Source organism: Notolepis coatsorum (genome assembly GCF_963971535.1).
Source record: "Notolepis coatsorum genome assembly, chromosome: 2".
Classification (NCBI taxonomy): Eukaryota; Metazoa; Chordata; class Actinopteri; order Aulopiformes; family Paralepididae; genus Notolepis; species Notolepis coatsorum.
The window spans coordinates 127,935,779-127,959,264 of NC_140166.1; the positions used below are offsets into that span (position 1 = coordinate 127,935,779).

Sequence of the window (23,486 nt, forward strand, 5' to 3'; positions counted from 1 at the left end):
ATTTGTATGTGGAGGTTTGTAATCTTTTCCAGTAGCCCTCTGGAGGAGGTAACGGAAGCATTGAGCTGAAGAAATTGATTCTTGGTAATACATCCATCTTAACTATTGATACCCTTGCCTGTACTGAGTTTTTAAGTTTTGCCCACCTGTCCAGGTCGTCCTTGATTTTGTTCTGTATTTTTGTGTAATTGTGCTTCACCGTTTGTCTTATGGTGGGAAATATTTCCACACCCAAGCATCTGAAATGTTTGACCATGGGTATCGCACCTGGGAGGGTTGTCTCTTTTTTTGCACTGGTGTTAAGAGGAAGAAAAGCCGACTTAGGCCAATTTATTTTAAATCCCGATAAATCACCAAAGTTCTCTATCAACTTGAGTATAAGCGGCAATGTGTTGTTGGGGTTTTGCATGAACAATATTACGTCGTCCGCATATAAACTAATTTTATGATGTGTGCCCTTGATTACTATTGGTTCTATGTGTTGGGATTGTCTTATAAATTGTGCTAAAGGTTCTAATGATAGATCGAATAGTCCGGGACTAAGAGGGCAACCTTGTCTGGCTGAGCGCGATACCGGAAAGATATCGGAGATGAATGTGCCTGTTGTAATCCTGGCCGATGGGTCCTTGTATAGTACTTTAATCATATCAATGACACCTTTTCCTAACCCCATCCTTTCCAATACTGCCCATAGAAACGACCATTCCAACCTGTCAAATGCTTTCATAGCATCCAGGGATAGTATCGCCTTAGGTGTGATGTCCTCTTTGTCTGTATCTAGTACGTGCAGTATTCGCCTTATGTTATCATTGATCAGGCGACCTTTTATGAAGCCTGTTTGGTCCGTATGAACTAAAGACGTCATATGCTTTTGCAATCTGATGGCTAATATCTTAGAGTACAGTTTGACATCGGTTCCGAGGAGGCTTAAAGGACGGTAACTACCGCATTCAGTGGGGTCTTTGTCTTTTTTGTGAAGAACTGAAATGAGTGCGGTATTTTGGTGTTCAATGAAGCTTCCCTCTTTGACTGAGTATAAGATCATATTTAGTAATAAGGGTCCAAATATGTCCCAGCAAGAAATGTACATTTCTGATGGGATACCGTCAATTCCCGGAGCTTTGCCGTTTTTCATTCCGGATATGGCCTTCTTGAGTTCTTCTAATGTGATCGGTACTTCTAACTGTTTAGCGTCTTCATCCGTAAGTTTAGGGAGAGTAATTTGATTAAGATATGTGTCTAATTTGTCTTGATCAAAGGTCGTTTCTGAGTTATATAAATCGGAGTAGAATTCTTTGAATGTATCGTTTATTATTTTGGGTTCTGTTACTAGAGCTTGTTGTTTCCTAATGGCAGTTATATCTGCAAATTTTGCATTAATTCTTAGTCGCATGGCTAATAGGTGACTAGGTTTAGAACCTTGGAAGTACTGCTGTTGTCTAGTGCTGCGTATTTGCAATTCCGATTTTTGTCTGTACATTGCTTTGATCTCTGTCTTTAGAATGTTAACTTGGTTATCTAGTCTAGTAGAGTTGTTGTATTTTAAAGAATTAAAAAGCGTTGAGTAAAGCGTTTCCATTTCAGACAGTTTTGTGTTTTGATTTTTGCGCAATATGGAGGTAAATCTATCCGAGAAATCCTTGATCATATTCTTTACCGACATCCATAATATTCTGGGATCTTGCACCGAGTTAGCATTATCTTGTAGGAATACTGTGAGAGCTTCTTTAATTTGTGTAATGAATTCCTTGTTGTTAAGCAGCATCGAATTAAAACGCCATCTTGGGGCCCGGGTAGATAGTGTACCAAATGTTGCTTTCAGGATTAAGTAGCAGTGATCTGATAGCGCATTGGGTGTCATTTCCACTTCGTATTTATCAAATATTCTCGGGGATGCAAAGACGTAATCAATTCTGGATAGTGTGTTGTGTCTCGCCGAACGACAGGAGTACTTGCGGGTCATGGGGTTAAGTGAACGCCATAAATCAGTTACTCCTGTTGATTTCGACCAATCTTTTAATGCTTTAGATGAATTCTTTTGTTCGCTGGAGAAGGAAAGGTAAGTTTTGTCCATCCTTGGGTTCCAAATGGCATTAAAATCCGCACCTATTATATATGAGTACTCGGGATGGTTTAACATTTCTCCTGTTAGTGAAGTGAAGAAACCCACTTCGTACAAATTCGGGGCATATACCGCTGCCAATGCAATTTTCCTGTTATTGTGTATAATCCTAGCTATAGTTATGCGCCCCTCAGCATCCGACCATACCCCTTTCAATTCGATATTTAATTTGCGTCTGACGACTATGGCTACCCCTCTAGTTCTCGTAGCAAAAGAAGAGTGACCAATATTATGGTATATGTTATCCGCTAACGTATTTATGTCTCCCTCTAAAATGTGCGTTTCGCTTAATAGAGCCACGTCCACATGTTCTTTTTTCATCAGTGTAAGCACGCTTTTGCGCTTGTGTTGTTTGTTTATCCCACCGGTGTTCCATACCATTATATTCAAACTAGCCATAGTCTATGCATGTTTTCGTGTAGTTTTTGGTAATGTTTCTGGAGTATGAAGCTACAATAGATGCACATCCAATTAATGAGGTCCCGTTGAGAGCTGAGCTTAAAAACATATATATATACAAATAAAAATCCCCTATTTTCCCCTCTCCCAGAAAGTCGAACATGCCTGTGTTCCAAGAACACATCCTCCGCGATTGACTTTCTCCCATGGTCCACCGGATTGCCCAACCTGAGCATTGTAATCCTAATTTTCCTATGCTCATTGCCATAGGATCTAACATTTCCATTCTATTGCAATAGAATGTCGCTTTTGGTCTTGCGCCTTCCCTTACTGTAATGAAGTATTGTGATAAATAACCTAAAGATAAAAATAAAAAATAAAATAAAAAGAGAATAAACCTTTATCGACATATTCCTTTGAACCCTCCACCAACGTGTGGGGGGGAAAAAAAAGGAAAAGATTGTAGATCAATATTGACACCTTAATGTGAAGAACATTGGAAAAGAATAATGTAAGTTAAAATATATTTAAAAAATATATAGTAATATTGACACCTTAATGTGAAGAACATTGGAAAAGAACAATGTAAGTTAAATTATATTTAAAAAATATAGAGTAATGAGAAGAAAAAATTAAATAAAATAAAAATCAATGGAAAGATATAGATAAGGAATAAGAGATAAATAATTATCAACGTGGAGAAGCCACTAGAACCGATTTAACTGATTAGATAAGATAGAAAAGCAGCGCCTTTTAGCGCTTCAATGTGCTTTTAATGGAGTGATTACTTAAATTGTTAGAATAACCTTGCTGTGCTCATACGTTTATGTGTGGATAATTTTAAAGTATTATTAAGGGCTGATTGCACTTCGTTTAATTTATTATCTGCTATGTGTATGCACACCGAATGTTATTGTTAGAGTTGTATGCTTCGTTGTCATGGTGCCTTATATTCTAGAAGGTTGTAGAATATACTAGTGCCTAGACTATTTTACATTCCAGAATGATCTAAGAGACCCAGGGCATTTGAGCGATAAACCCAGAATATTCCAGATAGATCTTTTTGCATTGATATTTATTTGTCCCCTCAGAGACTGAAATTATAATGTATTATGAAACGTATTATACACAGTACACTTTGTTATAGACGACTTGCATATCGTTTGCTACTTTGATGAACACAACAATGTCATTCCAACACTGGTGGAATGACCTCATTGATGAACACAATAAAGTCATTCCAACACTGGTATATATTTAGAGAGAGGCTTAACTGATTCCGGCATTTTCGTCATGCTTTGGGTTATTTTCTGCATTTTGATTCAGGAAATCCTCAGCTTCAAAGGGTGTAAATGGACCTGACCTGCGGCCGTTATTGCCCAAGTATGATAACAGCGCCGGATATGCTAGCCTTGGCTTGTAGCCGGCTATGTACAGCTTTTGCATCACATCTTTGTATGGTTGACGTCGGATGATGGCCTCTCTGCTCAAATCTTCGTAGATAAATATTGGTTTATCACCATACTTCAGCTTCCCACGTTGGTTGCGAGCATATTTGATGATTTCATCCCTTGTTGTAGTTTTCCGCAGAGTGACAATGATGACTCTCGGCCCGTTGATATTTTGCCCCTGGGAACCAATTCTGTAAACTTGTTCCACTTCTGGCACTTTGTTTGGATCGGAGTTTTCCAAAATCGTTGATAACTCTTTTGGAAAGTTGATGTCATCGCAGTTCACTGATTCATCAAGCCCCACAATGCGGATGTTATTCCGCCTGTGGTAACGATGGGTTTCTAGTTGCCTCTCCATCACTTCGTTTTTAAGCAATTTTATTTCCCTCCGGTATTCATCTTTCACTTTTTCCATCTCTTCTCCCAACTCTGTCATGCTACCTTCGTTCGCCTTGACTGCTTTTGTGTTTTCTGTCACCGAAATCTCCACTGTCGTGATTCGCTTTGACTGTGCATCGATCGCTTTCTTGACTTCTTCTAATTTCTCATCGATGCGATCGAATTTAGCCTCGATGCGATCGAATTTAGCATCGACGTTTGCCTCGAGCGCCTTGATGTGTGTAATCTGCAGGTTAGACTGTTCTACCATCTGTTCTTTCATCAGGTTAGACTGTTCTACCATCTGTTCTTTCATCAGGTTAGACTGTTCTACCATCAGTGTGTTGAAATCGGGTGGATTTCTGCTTTCTTCAGTTGGCGGCATATGGTAGATAGATGCAGTGACGTTGGAATCCATAAATCTGGCTGCTCTCCCTTTCACGGAGCTTGAATCTGTACCTTCTTTTATGTTGGTCTCTATTGACTCTCTTTCGGGGACCGTAATCGATGATCCCGGTAAGTTGTCCTCTTCCTTCTCCTCCACGGAGCTTGTCGCCGTCGGCTCAGAACCAGCGACGGTTAGGACGCGTCTTTCTCGTTTTTTTACGTCCTGCGCCGTTGAAGTTGCCGTAGTTATTTTCTCTGCCTTCTTTCCACCTTTAACCATATTGTCTTTTGATATGGTTAGTAGAGGGTCTTAACAATACATACGATGTGGTCTATTCTCTTTCTTTACTGTCCAAATAATGTTTTTAAACGAAATTAGCGTTAGTGGGAGCGGAGCAATTGCAAAATGCGTGTGCTACATGTTGTAGCTTAACCGGAAGTCTCCTCCTCATGTTATTTGAAGCTACACGACCCTGTACAAAGCCAGCCTGATCAATATGAATCAATGAGGCTATAACATTTTCCAATCGCCCTGCAAGGACCTTCGCAAACAACTTATAATCATTATTTAAAATACTCAAAGGTCTGACATTTTTTTCACATTTGCAAGTGATCCTTGCCAGGTTTTGGAATCACTGAAATAGTAGCTTGCCGCATGGTTAGCGGCATGGATTGCATCATTAAACAGCAATATTAGAAGTGGTGTAAGAGTGACTTGGAAACACTTAAGAAATTCACTTGTATAGCCATCATCACCCAGCGTTTTACCGGTTGAGAGGGATTTGATAGCTGATTTAATTTCATTTTCCAGGATAGGTGCATCCAATGATTCCCTTTCTTCTTCAGAGGGTTGGGAGATTTATATCTCTGAAAATGTTTTTCCATTTCCTCTTCACTCGTACAACATTCTGATTTATACAGTGTGCTATAAAATTTAGTGAATGCTTGATTGATTTGAAGTTGATCACAAATCAAAGAGCCATCTTCATCATATATGCTAGAGATTGATTGACGATTTTCTTGCTGCTTCAGTCTGAGAGCAAGCATTTTACCAGCCTTATCGCCAGATTCATAATATTTTCGACGCAACTGAAAGGGGGCAAATGCATTTTCCTCATGTAGAAATTTTGCTTGTAATTCTGTTTTTTGTTTTTGTTTTTTGTATTTTATTTTTGTATTCTTTTTAAAACATAACATAAAATTAGACACACAAGCATTAACAGTAAACATCCAATGTAAATCACCATTTGAATCAATATAAATGTAGTTTACGAGATATATACCTAGATTGCTATCTAATACACTACATACATATGACCCCCACTTGGATAATCCATCCATTTTCATTCGCTTCTAACCAGGCATTACAATTCATATGCTAGCTTTTATTCTCTCCACCACTTCTAACCAGATTGCAATGTTGGTTTCACTGACACCTAAAATTCTTGCTGTATATATCTCTAGATAAATCACATCGAGATGGGTAATAACCCATACCTTCCGGCACATTTTATCCGGTTGAATCCATTGTGATGCTATCAACTTTTTAGCAGCTGTGAGACCGGATAAAACTAGTCTCTTTAGCTGTATAGGGGCTGCTAACTGAGAAACATCATTCAACAGCAATACAGAGGGATGTACAGGTATGTTCAGAAATAAGAATTCTGATAATTGCTGGGTCACTTCTTCCCAGAATATTTTAACCGGTGGGCAATCCCAATACATGTGCATAAATGTACCCTCATCCCCATTTGAACATAAGGAACATAGAGAATCTTGTTTAAGTCCCATTCTGTTCAATCTGATAGGAGTCAGGTATGTCCTATGAATATAATTAAGATTAATTTGTTGATGGTCCGGGTTGCGTGACGCAATTCGAACGTTTGCCCAGACTTCTTGCCAATCAAAATCTATTTCCAAGTCTGGTATATCCCTCCTCCAGACTGAGTCTAGGGGAAGGATTCCATACGAAGACGTTAGTAAGTGATGATAAAAATCGGATACGAAGCCTCTCGATGTCTCTCTTTCATAGAAGAATTTGTGATATCTGTGGTGCTCAATTGGTATCCTTAATGGGACTCCATACCAGACTTGTAATTCTGTTTTTATAACCAACACTGCGTTTTTCAGTTCTAAATTGTCAGGGTCCAACATATGACTAGATTCCAAGTACTTAAGTTCAGTAATCGGACCATGTTTCCTTGCCATTTTTTCCTTTTTCTTAGCTGTTGAGTAGCTTATAATCCAGCCCCTACAGGTTGCCTTATAAGCCTCCCATACAGTCTGCACTGACTGGACTGATGTAAGATTAATACTAATGTACTCCTGTGTTTTCTCCTCAATCATAGACACAAAAACTTGATCTTTCAATAAGGAGTTATTAAATCTCCATTGTTTGGTTTTATTGTTAATTACAGCAGCAGTAAAAAGGACTGACAGGGCCGCATGGTCTGATAAAAGTATGTTATGAATTTTGCAATCAATTACATTACCCACCAAGGATTGTGAGAAGAGAAAATAGTCAATCCTGGAATATGAATTATGAGCGTGGGAGTAAAAAGTATATTCACGTGTGTCAGGGTTGACAACACGCCAAATATCGGTTAATGCAAGTGAGTTTTGCATTTCTTTAAGTGCACTTGACAATGCTCCGTCTAGTGGGAGGGGGCGCCCAGACCTATCAATCGAGGCATTGCTAACTAAATTTAGGTCCCCACCCATCAGAATGGGATAATCTGCTAATTCTGCCAGCACCAGATTCAGCTTTGACAAAAAAGTATTCTGTCCCGTATTAGGGGTATATACATTTACTAAAGTACATTTTTCATTTTGTAAAAGACCTGACAATTATATCTACCATCTTTATCAACTATTTGTCTTGAAAGTTTAAATGATATTGTCTTTGAAATCAGGATGCTTACCCCTCTCGAGCAGTGTTTTTCAACTGGTGGGTCGCGACCCAAAAGTGGGTCGCGGGGCCGTGTGTGTAAGAAAAAAAAATTCTTTGTGAAAGTGGCTTCTCGGCTCTGGTCCAGCTGAAGACAAAGCCGATACACAGATTGGACATTGAGCACATCCTCAGAGTTGCTTTGTCTACACCACGACTTTGAGACTCTTGTCAGGAGCAAACAACATTCCCAGTCGGTTATCCCATTAGTTCCCTGGGATGTATTTCATTGTGTTTTTAGCCCTTTTGTTGCAACCCCAGTTATCCCATTAGTTCCCCCAAACTTACTGTAGGTCTGTTATGTTAAGCTAAGAAGTCTGCTAAGAAGCATAATTATTTATTATTATTTTATTTCATTGGGTGTTTAGCCCTAGTTGCACTTTTGTTGCAACCCCAGTTATCTCATTAGTTCCCCACATGAGTGTGCAATTCCTCTGACACCATACCTCTCCATTTTCTTTAGAAGCAATCCATGGTCAATGGTGTCGAACGCTTTTATTTAAATCAGTGAACACCCCCACAGTATATTCCCTGTTGTCTATTGCAGTTGAGATCTCTTCCACCAGTTCCATCACTGCCATCGAGGTGGACCTGTTAGCTCTAAACCCATACTGGTGGCTGGCTACTCATTACATTTTCTACATGGTCTCCTTTCTCATTGGGATCTGATTTCTGTACCTTATTGAGCCCCTATACCTTGTGTTGTGAACTTGAAGGGTATGTATTGGTCCACACAGTGGACGGTATCAGCAGTGTCTTGCCTTACAATGCATGTTGTTTACTAACCCACTTTATGTGTCTCTTTTGTAGTGCTGGGGTGCTTTGGTGAATTGTGTTATAATTCACACCAGGTCATTGTATATCAATAATAATTTGGCAACTTCTGTCAAAACGCAACACAACACAAAATGCTATAGACACACGCCAGCACAGCATGAGTTCATCAGACACTGTAAACGTACATATCCTTCACAAGGCTTGATGATCAGCTACACTTTCCACTGGCTCCCCAGGCCCAGTAACTTTAAACCATTAAAGCTTGGGATGCGCCGATATGAAGATTTTGGCCAATACCATAACCGATATTAATTTATTTATTTTGTTATCTACTTTTTTTTCTCCTTTTTTCTGTGATTTTTCTCCCCATCCCAATTTACCTCTTGTGCCAATTCTCCCTCCCCTGTCCTGGTTGTTGCTCGCATATGCCCCCCACTGGCCGGTTGTAGGGAGGATAGAAGCCTTGCATCACATGTCCCCTCCGATACATGTGGAGGCAGCCTGTCACATCTTTTCACCTGCCAGCGCGGAGGAGTAACGTGTAGGAGGCTCACACTGCCCCCACCATTTTCCTGACTTTTGCTGGGCAGGCGCCCCAACCGACCTGTAAGAGTCGCTGTTCACAACGACCAGACTACCACCCTTCCACTTCCCACCCGCTAACTCTGCCAATTGAGTTAGTATGACGGCCGGCCCAAGCCGGAGGCAACGCCGACAGCCGGATTCGAACCCGGTGTCTCTTGCGTTGGTGACGAGCGCAATGTCCTCTGCGCCACCCAGCGGCCTCGATATTCACATTTCTGTTATGGATGATAACTGATATTACTGATGTTGATATCATCTGTATGAATAAAACTAATTCCTATGATAATACAATTTTGTACTGAAACAATACCCACAATCATGTGCATCACAGAAAAAGAAAAACACATACACACAACAGCAGATTCAAGATATTTATTTGTCATATGCACAGACGGTTACACCATACAATGGAAATTGTACTTTGCTAGCCCCGATTATTAAAATATTGAGAGAGTTTCATGCTAAAATAAAGAATCTTAAAAAGGGAATGAGTGACAGAGTAACTTATTGCACATTCAGTCCACAGTGTAGTGACGGCAGTGTAGCAGCTAGACGGAGATAATCAGTTGTTCACATCGGTCAAAATCACTCGTCGGCTGATACCAATATGGTCACAGATATATTGTGCATCCCTGATTTAAAGCCACTGGCCCTGAATATATTGTGCATCCCTGATTTAAAGCCACTGGCCCTGAATATATTGTGCATCCCTGATTTAAAGCCACTGGCCCTGAATATATTGTGCATCCCTGATTTAAAGCCACTGGCCCTGAATATATTGTGCATCCCTGATTTAAAGCCACTGGCCCTGAATATATTGTGCATCCCTGATTTAAAGCCACTGGCCCTGAAATGCAGGCCTTATTTCACAGGGGTCTAATGGTACAACAAGCCCACTGTGCTCCTGGGCCACAGTTCTCAAAATTAGAAATATAATTTTGTAATCATTTGCCAATTATGAATGTATTCATTACTGTGCCCTTACATGCTTTGTTAACGAGCTATTGGAGATGGAGAAATGATGTCCACCTAATATCCAATACACAATTAACTTCACTGTGGTTTGTCACGTAATATGGTTGGTGTACGACTGTACGTGCACCGCTAGGTTGAGAGTGATGCAGTGTTGTTGCTGTGCAGGGTGCTACTGTAAGCAAAGCGTCACATGCATGTCTGCTCAGATCTCCGTGGATTTCCGCTGCTTAGGCTGGATTTACATCATTTAATTTTGCCTGTTGCCTAACATGTTTCAGCCAATGAGCTCCTATGAGCCTGTGTGCGTGACTGCGTGTGGGGGATTAGTTATTAGAAGTAAGAGAAGATTAAGTAGGATGTATCCGTATCTACGTGTTGATTACAACCACAGGCATGGCGCTGAATAGATGGCAGCCGACTCTGCTTATATTGCTCATTATAGCCTACTTGCTGAATGGGTTTTTTTTGCAATTGAGAACATTTTTAAAACCAATTTGTTGTAAAGAGATACACACCCTGTCATTTTTATTGTATTTTATTTGAATCAAAAGCCTAATTACACTATAATAATAACACAAGGGAGCGAGTTAATTAGGCTATAATGAGATTTTAGTTCATTATAAAGGTAATTTGTTTTGGGTAAAACATCCCTGTTGTGATTGCAGGCAGGTTGTACAGTAGCTCTAAAACAACTAAACTTATTTTGATTTCAGGCAGGTTGTACAGTAGCTCTAAAACAACTAAACTTATTTGGATATATTTTGTAACAATTACTCCGTACAATGTTCTACTATTTTTAGTAATTTCCCTCTAGCATCTGCAGATTGTTGAATGGAAGCATAATGAATAACGTCCTCTCTTCTGCCTCTGCCTCTCTCTCGTCTGTGTGTCTTTAGTGATGGATACCAAGGCGGTGTTCGCCGCCCTGTACAGCGTGTGTGAGGAGAACGCCACGTTCTTCTCAGGAGGAGCCAAGGGGCCTCAGGGGGAGGCGGCACGGCGGCTGGTGGAGTCCATGACGCTGATCCAGGAGCACGGCCACAGCCTGGAGCCCGTCATCATCGGCTTTGCCGCCATCTATCACCACTTTGACTTCGACCCGCACATACCCGCCAACGGCTACCGCTCTCTGGTTAAGGTATGGCTTCTTTTTGGTATTGCCATGAAATACAATGTCTATTGTTTCTTTACCTCTCTGTGAACGTCTAGGAAAAAACGTGTCGCAATCTGGTGACAGAATGGCCGAGCTATGGACATACAAAAGTAACTGTACAGGCGGGCTGGGTGACGCAGCGGACATTACGCTCGTCACCAACGCAAGAGACACCGAGTTCGAATCCGGCTGTCGGCGTTGCCTCCGGCTTGGGCCGGCCGTCATACTAACTCAATTGGCAGAGTTAGCGGGTGGGAAGTTGAAGGGTGGTAATCTGGACGTTGTAAACAGCGACTCCTACAGGTCGGTTAGGGCGCCTGCACAGCAGAGACAGGAAAATGGCGGGGGCAGTGTGAGCCTCCCACACGTTACAACTCGCCAAATGAGAGTCCGCGCTGGCAGGTGAAAATATGCGACTGGCTGCCTGTATCGGAGGGGACATGTGACAGGCTTCTATCCTCCCTACAACCGGCCAGTGGGGGGCACATGCAAGCAACGTTCAAGACAGGGGAGGGGAGAATTGGCACGGCTAAATTGGGCTGGGGGAAAAATAGAAAAAAGGAGAAAAAGTAAAAAAAAAAAAGAGTAACTGTACTTACAGGCGATTTCATTCACGGTCTTTGCTGCCCTGTAATGGGCGCCTGGTGGTATTAAATCCAGATTTAATTCTGTGCCATTGGAAAGAGGAGATTTGGCAGATCCATAGATCTATGACTTGAACCTAATAAGGTCATTTACAGTCCTGATATTCTATATTCATATTTCAAATTGCATGTGGATGGCAAAATTCTGTACTGTATCTACAAAACCCCTGTAAATCATCTGCCCTTTATTAATTTGCTTAGGTCTTTACTAGTACACTTGATATGAAGAAGGTGCTGAATTAGCTCACTGGCAATTTTTCACGTCTGGTCAATGTTAGCATGGTGCTATTAACTGTCAACGAAAAAAAAAGGATATTCTCCTTTTGGGTCATTACAATTTACTCGAGCATAGTAACAAGACACAATATCTCTGACACTGGGAATACATTCCCTGAGGTTCATAAATGTCCCTAGATACCAATAACATGCAAATGGACCTTGTAGAAGTGGAGCAATCTTCCATTTACTTGGGTAGGTACTTTTAAGCAAATTTTCTGAAAACAAAAGAGTGCATTCATTGACGACATAAAAAAAATACAATAACATGGGTGTTGAATGATAAATATACAGTCGGGTCCATAAATATCGACACAATTTTCATCATTTGGGCTCTGTACACCGCCACAATGGATTTGAAATGAAACAACCAAGATGTCCTTTAAGTGCAGACTTTCAACTTTAATTTGAGGGTATGTACATCCAAATCAGGTGAACGGTGTAGGAATTACAACAATTTCTACATGCGGAACAAAGATTTTACAATTGGCTACGCCGCTGTTCCATGGCTAGGTGTGTGTTATTCCCCCATTATTTCATTTACAAGGAGCAGATAAAAGGTCTAGAGTTAATTTCAAGTGTAGTATTTGCATTTGGAATCTGTTGCTGCCAACTGTCAATACGAGGTCCAAAGAGCTGTCACTATCAGTGAGGCAAGCCATAACTTGGCTGAAAAATCAAAACAAACCCATCCGAGAGATAGCAAAAACATTAGGTGTGGCCAAATCAACTGTTTGGTACATTCTTAACACTTTGACTGCCGGAAAACGCTTAAAAGCGTAATTCCCGGCCATGCTCAAGTTGCCGGAGGACGCTTTACAGCGTCCTTATATCAATATTTCAAAAATCTGCGATCGGATTCATATTTCCCCTCCGCTGGCCTGAGATCCACCAGGAGGACCCACTGAGCTCTCTGGCGGTTCAGGAGCGCCATCTGGTGGCCGATCGGCGCAATCGCCAAACAGGAAGTGCTATGGAGGTTGTGCTGGTCGGCCGTATTACTTCCGGGCACTCTGTTTGGCTACCGGGACTCGATCTCGACACAATACATAGCGATCGATTGCCAATAACTCGATAAACAACATGATTTGGACATATATACTATTATACAAGCTGGAAATGGACCCGATATTTCTACATACCATAATTGGTAAATGACTGTTCCACGCTCATCGCCCAACGGCGCGAGGAGGATACGGTAAGATTCAGCGTTATTTTTGATCGTATTCCATATAAACTGTTATGATGAACATATCACCCACACTAGATGAATGATATAACGCTGCCCACGGAATTATAAACGATCCCCGCCCATCCGGTCATCATCAGATCATACGTAGATCATTCTAGAAGTACGTCCAATTTAAATTTTTTATATCGCCCCGATTGCCATCAAACTGTATTTCATCATCAATATAATGCATTTGGGGCTATATATCACGTTCTGGAGAAAGCTGCAGAAAGAGATGAAAACATACTTATACATTAGACCATACTTTACTATGAATATGTGAATGAAAAAGTTGAACGTTGCTACACAATGAACAATACATATAGGACTTTGAATGGGCCCTAATAATGGCAATGTAGCAATAGAATTTAAAAAGTTATAGCCCTGCAAAGAAGGGGAATTTCTCCATAGACAAATAGCGCTGGCAATCCACAGTCATTTTCCGGATTTCTGGCCGGCACCCATAGTGTTAAAAAGAAAAGAACACACTGGTGAGTTGAGTTCAGCAATACCAAAAAGACGTGGAAGACCATGGAAAACAATGACAGATGAATTATTTCCATGGTGAAGAAAAACCCCTTCACAACAGTTGGCCAGATCATGCCATGGTAGTGTGGTAGTATGGAATGGGCATGTAAGTAGTAGGATGAATTCTGAAGTGTTTCAGGCAATATTATCTGCTCATATTCACCCAAATGCTTCAGAACCCATTGTTAGGCTGCAATCCTCAAGCCACTAATGGTTCCAGCCACTAACAGTATTCACACCATGACAGAAAATGAGGTGTTTTCGCTCTCGGCTGAGCTTTGTGAGACGGTGGTTCTTCTTTTCCTCATCTGTCCCCATCCTTCCATCCCCAGCCAGCCCCTCTGTCCCAGCAGCTCCTTACACATCCTGGCCAGCTCCCTCCGGAACTTCACCCCCACAAACCCATAGAGCAGAGGGTTAAGGGCGCAGTGTGACAGCCCCACGCTCTCGGTCACCAGAATCCCAATGTCCACTGTGCGCCCAAACTGGCAACTCCCACTAACCACACCAAGCTTCTGCAGACTGTCAGCCAGCTGGAAGCTGTTGTAAGGTGCCCAGCAGAGAACAAAAACGGACACCAGGGAGATGATAAGGCGGAGGGACTTGCGTTTTTGGCGCCGTGTGGCATTGCACAGCGACTTGAAGATCCGGATGTAGCAGTAGAGCATGACCAGTAGTGGGAGCCCAAAGCCCAGGATCATGTTGACCAGCTGCAGCCCCACCTGCCACTGGGTGGTGAACCAGATCTGGCATATTAGCTGTCCCCGCTGTCCCTGGGGATCCAAATCCACCACCTCCTTAAAGGTGATTTCCACCCCACTTAGCCCAATGCACACTGTCCAGATAAGAGCACAGGCGACGTGGGCGTGACAGGAGTTGCGCTTCCAGCCAGAGCTGACCGCATGGACGATGGCCAAGTAGCGATCGAAGCTGATGCAGGCCAGGAAGAGGATACTGCTGAAGCGGTTCAGGGAGAAGAGGGCACCGGAGATCTTGCAGGCGGCCAGGCCGAACACCCATTTGTGAGCCCACTGTACGGCAAACAGCGGCAGGGTAAAGGCCAGCAGGAGGTCAGAGATGGCCAGGTGGAGGAGGAAGGTGTCGGTCAGGGAGAAGGTGCAGCCCCCGCCACTGTTGGAGTTACGGTAGCGACGGACCACGCACAACACCAGAACATTGCCAAACACGGCCAGTACAAACACCAGGCTGTACACCACAGGGGTGTAGCTCTGTGTGAAGCTATAGATGTCATCTTGGTGGCAGGGGGAGGCCTTGGTCTTGCCCACGATAGACGTATCGTTATAGTCTTCATATTCTTCATCTATATCAATCTGTCGAGGAAAAGGGGGGAAGGAAAAAAGAGCTGTGATTTATTTTAAATACATCTTTTTGTGGAGTTGTGGACGTCGGTAGGAACAGCACGTGTTGTGACTGTCTAGACAGAGGATAGGGTTAAGCTAAATGTACCTTTTTACATTTGCGAGTCCAAAGAGCAAATAACTTTTTTTTACAGCATTTTCTATTTAAATGCACTTTTAAGAGATTACGATTATTGTGTGTGACGTGGACCGAGAACATAAAAAAAACACTAAGCAGATAGATTAGATAGACGTTATCTAAGTTGTCATGGATAACCAGCTCAATTGCTCTCATTTAGTCTTGAGAAAGTCCCCCTTGTCGATGTATATTTGCACTGCATCTATTACCGTTGGGGTCACAGAAAAACACCCGAGTCACTCACCCAGTAATCCTGAAATCCTGTGGTCGACGGGATCGAATCCATGATGACAAAGTGGCCGATGGGACACCTGAGACCTTCAACGACTCAGGAGGAAACTCTGCTCACACACCCACACAGGCTGGTCACATTTGAGAAGAAATGAGAAGTTGTAATTTCAGGAACTGAATCATATTTTAGACATCGAAATAGGCTACAGCTATAGTAGGCATGGGTGACTAAAGGAAATTGTGACATATACCATAACAAAGTGGACATCCACAACTGTGTGACTGAAAATAAATATATTTATAACCCACCTTCTGGATTATGAACCAGTGTTATATTATACATTCCACTCCAGTACACAGTAAGGGGCCCAAGTCTTGACTAAACACACTCTTCAAGAAACAGTCCCTATCACAGTCCCTGACAGGGAACACCAACAGAAGAAGAAGTGAAAGTGCCTGGCCGGCTGCAAGTGTCTACTGTATTGCTTACGGTTGTTAATGGTTTACCATGTTGCTCTGTGTGCGGGGGGTGGGGGGGGGGGGGGTGGGGGGGGTGGGGGGGGGGTGGAAGACAAAAAACACAAGACAAAAAGAGAGCAACACGGCATGCGCCACAATAATAGTTTTATAGCCCATGTCCATCCCATTGCCATTGTGTCCTTGGGCAAGACACTTAACCTACTTGCCTCGTATGAATGTGTATGCATGTGAATGAATGTTGGTGGTGGTCGGAGGGGCCGTAGGCGATGATTATTCGCCACGCTTCCGTGAGTCTGCCTCAATTGCTGCAATTGTAGCTTACCACCACCGGTATGACTGTGTATGAACGAATAATGGACTCTGTGAAGCGCTCTGGGTCAGTGAAGAGCGCTATATAAATCCAATCCATTATTATTATTATCTTATTTTATTTAGGAAGCACCATAATTCAAATTTAAACCCGATTTAATCGCCCAGCCCTACTGTGACTTTATGTATATGCACAGCCCTCTCTGCACACTCCAGACTCCCATGTAAAAAATTACACTACAACCAGAAGATTGATAAACTGGTACGTTCTTATTTACAAAGCCGTCATTGGTAAACTGCCCTCTTATGCAGGGCTGTACGCTAAGCTTTTTCACTAGGGGCACAGTTGCCCCTAAATGAGGAATTTAGGGGCACAGAATATTTTTTCGGGGCAAATCTTTAAATAACAATTTTACCATTATAGTGCAAAAAAATATGTTCCTCCTGCCTCATTACTGTGGTCCTTTTATTTAACATTTAAGTGCTTTTGTTTTCAGGTTTGTATATTTTATAATGAACCAACTGAGAAAGTGTGTAAATCACTAATAGAACAAAAACAACAAACTGTGTGTGTGCGCGCTTGTAGTGCTCCTTGAATGAGATCATCACAACACACACACCATTGCATTAATCAGGAGGACAAGAAACTCTGCATACCTTTGTTTCACAATGAAAAGTGCTTTATAAATAAAATGAATTATTATTATTATTGTAAATAACCCCATGAAAGGTTTATTATTTTTATGGGTAATTACCCGCTTCATATTTGTGATGTTACTGGTTTCAGGGTGTGCCTAAAGTGATCAATGTGTTGGGCCGTTTATAGAGATCTATGCCAATTAACACATTCCCGCCCGACAACGTATATATCCGTGTTTCGAATCCATGCTTAAAGGACCAACCACGGATATCTCCGTGGCAAGGTTGTTTTGGCTTTTATTCTATTTTAATAACCTATTCAAGGTCGCCGAGCTGCACTGCAGATTTACCCTACTCTTTGAATTCGAAAAAGTGCATTACCGGCCAGATCCTCTTAGGGGCGCTGTATCGATAATGCAGTGTTCCCTGTGGCAGAAGTTGTCTCTTTTTTCTAGATTTCCAATGTAGTTTTCTACTCACCTGAAGGGATCCCTATAGCCTGTTGCACGGAATACGTTTTGGATCGCGGATTTCACTATGCAGTAAGGCAATAGATAATCAGCCAATGGACATATCGATCTACCAGATGGCGATCGATAACTGGGAAATGGTCTGGGGGATCCAACCGGCTCATGGTAAGATCTTTTTCACGTAAATTACATGCTGATCAGGGCTTGTTATGATACTCAACCAGCTGACCAGCGTATGTGGCTACTGAGACGAACACTGTTATTGGTAATCAATAATCAGAAACGACGTCCCCCCCCGTCCCCCCTTTCATGCATTCATGCAAGCGGCACGGTGGTGTAGTGGTTAACACTGTCGCCTCACAGCAAGAAGGTCCAGGGTTCGATTCCCACTTGGGGACCAGGTTTCCATGATGCCAGTTACCCAGGTGGGGTATCTCCCAGGCCTTTCTGTGTGGAGTTTGCATCTTCTCCCCGTGCTCGCAAGGGTTTCCCCCCCCGATAAGATAAACCCAATGGAAAAACATGCACAACAATAGACCGCTAACGCTGTGGCGTCCTTGACGAAGACGGACAGGAGCACTTGGATTGGTCCCCTGGCGCGGCTCACGTTGACTCCTGTCTGCTCCCGGCTGCCCTTGGGGGGGAAGGACGACGGGATGGGTTAATCGCAGATACGAATTGCATGCATGCATCGCATGTGTGCCGATTGATGACCTCGGAGCAGGTCCTAAATTATAAATTATTATATTATATGCTTGAGGATCGTACCGATCATATGCAGTTTGAGTTTTAACTGTAGCATCTGTATAACGGAAATGCCATTGGATATAACGTTAGTAGCTATTAGCCCTTTATCCAGCCTTCCAGGAAATATACTAGACCAAATCCCGTATAACGCTTATATTCAAGACGCTATAAAATGAGAACGTATTGATGAGAAAATTATTTCTTTAAGCCATTTTGAAGGGACGGTTTATGGTCTCAATTGACAATGAGAATGGACAGATAGCAATAGTATAAAGTATAGATTTAGCTCTACAAACAGCCCCACGGACTGTGCAAGTCTGTTTACATATGCTGCCCCTCTACAGTGATTTTAGACGCATCCAAATGGCCGCCAATGTGTTAATGTTTTCTGTATATCCGGGACTTTTTTTAATAAGAATTCAGAGGCCTTCTACGGCATTTGTATATGTGACCTTTATTTTGAAAACCGTGTTGCGACGCAACCTTGTTTAAGTTTGGGGAACCGTGACAATTATTAGTATTATCTTATTTGCATATTGTCTCATTATTAGATAGATAGATAGGTTGATACTTTATTGATCCCCGGAGGGAAATATAAGTAGACAGTATTTAAGTATTGAAAAACGTCCTAATAGTGGGCTACTCACCTAATGCATGGCTGAACGTTAGAAGTGTGTCCCCGTCAATCATCACTGCCAGATCCGACTTAATTTAATCGGCTATGGTCTCTTATCATCTCTCCACATCGGACGTGGTTGTCATAAGATGGACTGATATCCGCTCCGTTCTTCTTGCAGAGCAAAATTAGCGGCTTAAACTTATTGAAAGGAAGTTCTTCTTTGGCGATGCAATAGCCCACATTCAGTTTCGATTCGATTGTTCGCTAGGAATTATGGGATTTGGTGTTGGATGTATGGACTCTACGCAGACGGGACATGGTATTTAATCGCACGATAGACTACAACTACCAAGTAGAATAGCGTGACCCAGATTCCCTTCACAGTACACGCAAATCTTTTTTTCTCCCACGGGGGCTACGCAGTAAATTCATTCATCGCCGACAAGATTTTTTCATAGCACCGCGACATTATGTTGCACTGTACAGCCCTGGTTGTAGGCTAATGTTTTACTATTTATTTTATCCAATTTGTATGGATTCATTTAGGAGTGAAATGCGAATGAAGGGTTGAAATCACTACTCGCAAGGTTGCCCCCAAATATTATTTACCACTCGCACAGGCCAAATTAACCCTTTTCTCGCCAATGACGTGTTACGACGTCATTCTCCGCCATGCGTAATCTGCCAATGACGTCGTACAGCGTCTTTGAGATCAATATTTCAAATTTCTGTCATGGCAATCATATTTCACCCACGGAGACTTGACTGGTGTCAATCGGTATCAAACTACATTTGATGATCTAATATATGTATTTATGGCTATAACTCATGTTCTATGGAATGCTGCAGAAAACGATAAAAACATATTTATACTTTAGACCGTATTTTAGTATGAATGTGTGAATGAAAAAGTAGAACGTTGCTACATCCTAAACGATGGATACTTGATGTTGAATGGGCCATAGTAATGTCAATTTAGCAATACAATTTAAAAAGTTATAGCCCTGCAAAGAAGGGGAACATCTCCATAGACTTACAGTACTGGCAGAGAAGGGATTAAGATGAGAATAATCTCCGGCAGATAAAGGGTTAAGGGGCAATTTGCGACAACCTCGGCGCAGTGTACAGCCCTGTTACGTGACCACTCTCCAAATCACCACCAATGCTTATAGCTTAAAATCACAGTCCTGCTTTCATCTTAGAAGTCCCCAGAGTCGGAACTGTTTTTAGAAGGGCGACTGGGTGGCATAGCGGAGATTGCGCTCGTCACCAATGCAAGAGGCTGCGGTCTCGACTCCCGGAGTCAGCATTGCCTGCGGCTTGGGCCAGTCATACTATCTCAATTGGCAGAGGTAGCGGGTGGAAAGTCGATGGGTGGGGATTGGACGTTGTGGACAGCGACTCCTACAGGTCGGTTGGGTGACGCCTGTACAGCAGAGTCAGGAAGTATCGGGGGCAGCGTGAGCCTCCCACGCGTTACTCCTCGCCTCTGAGAGACCGCGCTGTCTGGTGAAAAGATGCAACAGGCTGCCTCCTCGTGTACCGGAGGGGACACGTGATGCAAGGCTTCTATCCTCACTACAGCCGACCAGTGGGAGGCATAGTCTAGCAACGTTCAAGACAGGGGAGGGGAGAATTGAAGGGGAGAATTGGCGACACGAAATTGGGATGGGAGAAAAAAAGTCCCCAGAGTCTGAACTGTTTTTAGAAGTCCCCAGAGTCTGAACTGTTTTTAGAAGTCCCCAGAGTCTGAACTGTTTTTAGAAGTCCCCAGAGTCTGAACTGTTTTTAGAAGTCCCCAGAGTCTGAACTGTTTTTAGAAGTCCCCAGAGTCTGAACTGTTTTGGGTGAAAAGTGTTTGATTACTTTGCACTCTGGTCCTAGAACAATCTTCAGTCAAAGCTCCAGCTTGATTTGTTCCGTTAAATCAGTTCAAACTCTTGTTTCTGATTTATTACCTTTTTTTAATGTAAACTGCACATCTTACTGCTTTGTATCGCTATTGTATTCATCAATATTGTATGTTTCACGCATTCATTGTGTAACCTCTGCTGCCATTTAGAATTTGGGACTTTGCATAAAACACAAACGAGTCTAATAAACAAAGATTACTGCAAAGAGATATTGCTAAATATAGTCTTAGTTTGATTGTTACTGTTACAAAGGATCAGATTAAACCGAATATATATATTTATTTATTGATATATATTGCATAGTATTTGTATATCGTTTGATATCCCCTGTATATTCCTTGTACATATACACGGAATATCCCTTTAGCCCAGACCATAATAGTTCATTCTCCTATTGGACAGCGGTCCACCGGCGCCAGGGACCGGCCTCCGGAGTCAGGTTCAAAGTCACCGTCAAGATGTGTCTGGACATGCCCGGCCTTGCCCAGGGATACGCGACAGAAATGAGATTGGAACTAGTTTGTTCACCGTGCGTATAAATACGGCGCAGGTGAATATAGAAGCCCCTTACCCTCTTAGCCCTTCTTAGCCTTAGTATGTTACCAATAAGTTGAAGCCTCACCCACGATACAACGTGCGGTGAAGTATGGCCTGTTTGGCCCCAGAATAGAGCATTGAGACCGCGTGCAAATTAATAACTGAATTGTCAGAGTTTGGCGCTATACCGTCGAGTGCGACATATTTCTATTAAGTCATTAATAGTCTATTTGTGTATAGTGTATCGTGCGGTTAAAGTTCTACAGTGACCAGCATCTCCAACGCTTCCTCGTATTAGCTAGAGTTCTTATCCAGGCTGGGCTGACCACATGGCGCTTTCACCCGAGGAGACCTAGACGAGAACCGTATGGACATGTACACTGGATTAATCTACCCGACGACTACATAGCCCTTTGCGGCTGGAATATATTTGCTTTGGTCCTGTGATTTATGGAGCGGATAATTGCAGACGCCTGCACGTGTTGGATTTACCCCGCGAGGAGTCAAGTCGAGTCGGCGCCTCAGAGAGCCTGAGGCCGACTAGCTTTCTTCACTGTGGAGCTACAGTCTACAAGAGAACCAAGCTGTATTCGTCTGTGGATCAAGAGGCTATTGCACCGGCTTCTGTACCTGAAGTCTCCTTAGTCATCGTTGACCAGACGTCCTACTACCGACAGATCTTCTACCCCCCCGCTGGCTTACAACCAGGGGGAACCCCTTCCAGTATCTCCCGCTATATTACTAGTGTACCATAGATATAATTCCCTAAGATTCAGGTTGTATAATTACCTCCTGCGTAACCAGAGAATGGACATTCATTATTGATTTGCCTACGCATATTCCTTTGCCTTACAAGTGCATTCAAAGAATAATGTAAAGTATCCTATGTTCAAGTTCAAGTTCAAGTTCTTTAATAGTTGTCATACAGAAGTACAGAATACTTTCATACAAAATGCTTCTTACTGTTACGCTCCAGAGACTGTGCTAGACAAGATAGTATCAAATAACATAATAACATAATATAGCATGAATTTAGAAGAAGAAAATGAGGTCACAGTGTTCGGTATAGACATATGTACAATGTTCTGAGTTACCATATAATATACAATACACAATACTATGCAGTGTACTAATGTACAGTACTATCTAGTGCAAAGCAGAAATGGGATGAGGTACAATTTTAGGTACAATTTACAGTAAGGTGTACGAGTTGTAGTGCAATCCTTCATCCATAAATATAAAGTGTGGGGAGTGGGTGCTACAGTGTGTTTGTTTAAAGTGGGTGTGTGCTATAAAGTGTGTGGAGTGGGTGCTACAGTGTGTTTGTTTAAAGTGAGTGTGTGCGTGTGGATGTGTGTGCTATGTGCGTTTGGTGGTTGTTGTTGTGTAGTGTTCATTCATTGTTCGTTTAGCAGCCTGATGGCCTGGGGATAGAAGCTACTTCTGAGTCTTTCTGTGCTCGCCTTGAGACTCCGGTATCGCTTGCCTGACCGCAGCAGTTCTTATCTATGTTTTAAATTATGTGTCTTAACACATCTGGCGCCAATAACGTTGTACAACGTGTTTCAAGGTCATACTAATTCTGCCATTCCACGGCGTATGACGTTATTGAGATCACATTACATTTTTTCGCCATGGTATTCATTATTCCCTCACCCAGCCTTGGCTGATACAGTGGGAGCCTGCACAACTCTGCAACGCTTCAATACTGCCGCCTGGTGGTGATCGGAAATGGAAATGGATCTCTGGTGATCTCCGTGCACCGGGGAAATGCGTCCGGCACTCGCATATTGTTGTGGGACTCTAGACACATATCCGTACATATGGATCGCTGCCATAACTCAATAATCGATATGATTTGGGCGTTTATTATTATTATACAAACCGGAAATGGATCGAGTCGATCCACGTCAAATAAGTGATCTTTTTCCTCCAGTCTCATCGGCGAATGGTAAGAGGACGCTGACGTCATTTTCAGCGTGATTGTTTATTATTATTAATGCAAACTGCTCTGATCAATATATCACCCATACTACATAAAGCATTTACTGACGATCACGGAATTATAAACAACCCCCCCCCCCGTTCATCCGCGTATGATCAGTCATAACGTTTAGGATCATGTACAGTTGAAATTTTTAATATAGCGTGTATCGGCAACAAGCAGCAGTTGATGATCTATATATGCGTT

At 42.4% G+C, this 23,486-nt stretch overlaps 2 protein-coding genes across 3 annotated transcripts in view; one reads left to right on the plus strand and one right to left on the minus strand.

The window, feature by feature from the left end:
- lipeb (lipase, hormone-sensitive b) overlaps positions 1–23,486 on the plus strand; it is a gene marked incomplete at its 3' end in the record, with an annotated part of 133,143 nt that overhangs the window by 37,481 nt on the left and 72,176 nt on the right. For both annotated transcript variants that reach the window (XM_084307333.1, XM_084307334.1), the window contains one exon: positions 10,918–11,159. In XM_084307333.1, coding sequence (XP_084163459.1) covers positions 10,918–11,159 — 242 coding nt within the window. The remainder of the gene's footprint in view (positions 1–10,917; positions 11,160–23,486) is intronic.
- cxcr3.2 (chemokine (C-X-C motif) receptor 3, tandem duplicate 2) lies at positions 12,502–15,714 on the minus strand. Its single transcript, XM_084307335.1, has 2 exons — positions 15,595–15,714; positions 12,502–15,184 (listed from the first exon to the last, which is right to left on the minus strand). Exons 1-2 carry the CDS (start codon positions 15,634–15,636, stop codon positions 14,087–14,089), a joined length of 1,140 nt encoding a protein of 379 aa, XP_084163461.1. The 5' UTR covers positions 15,637–15,714; the 3' UTR covers positions 12,502–14,086.

Coding starts and splice junctions, on each gene's coding strand:
- cxcr3.2 (XM_084307335.1), bottom strand. CDS start 15,636: ATGGATTCGATCCCGTCGACCACAGGATTTCAGGATTACTGG. Junction 15,185..15,594: donor CAGGATTTCAGGATTACTGG/GTGAGTGACTCG, acceptor TTTCCTCGACAG/ATTGATATAGATGAAGAATA.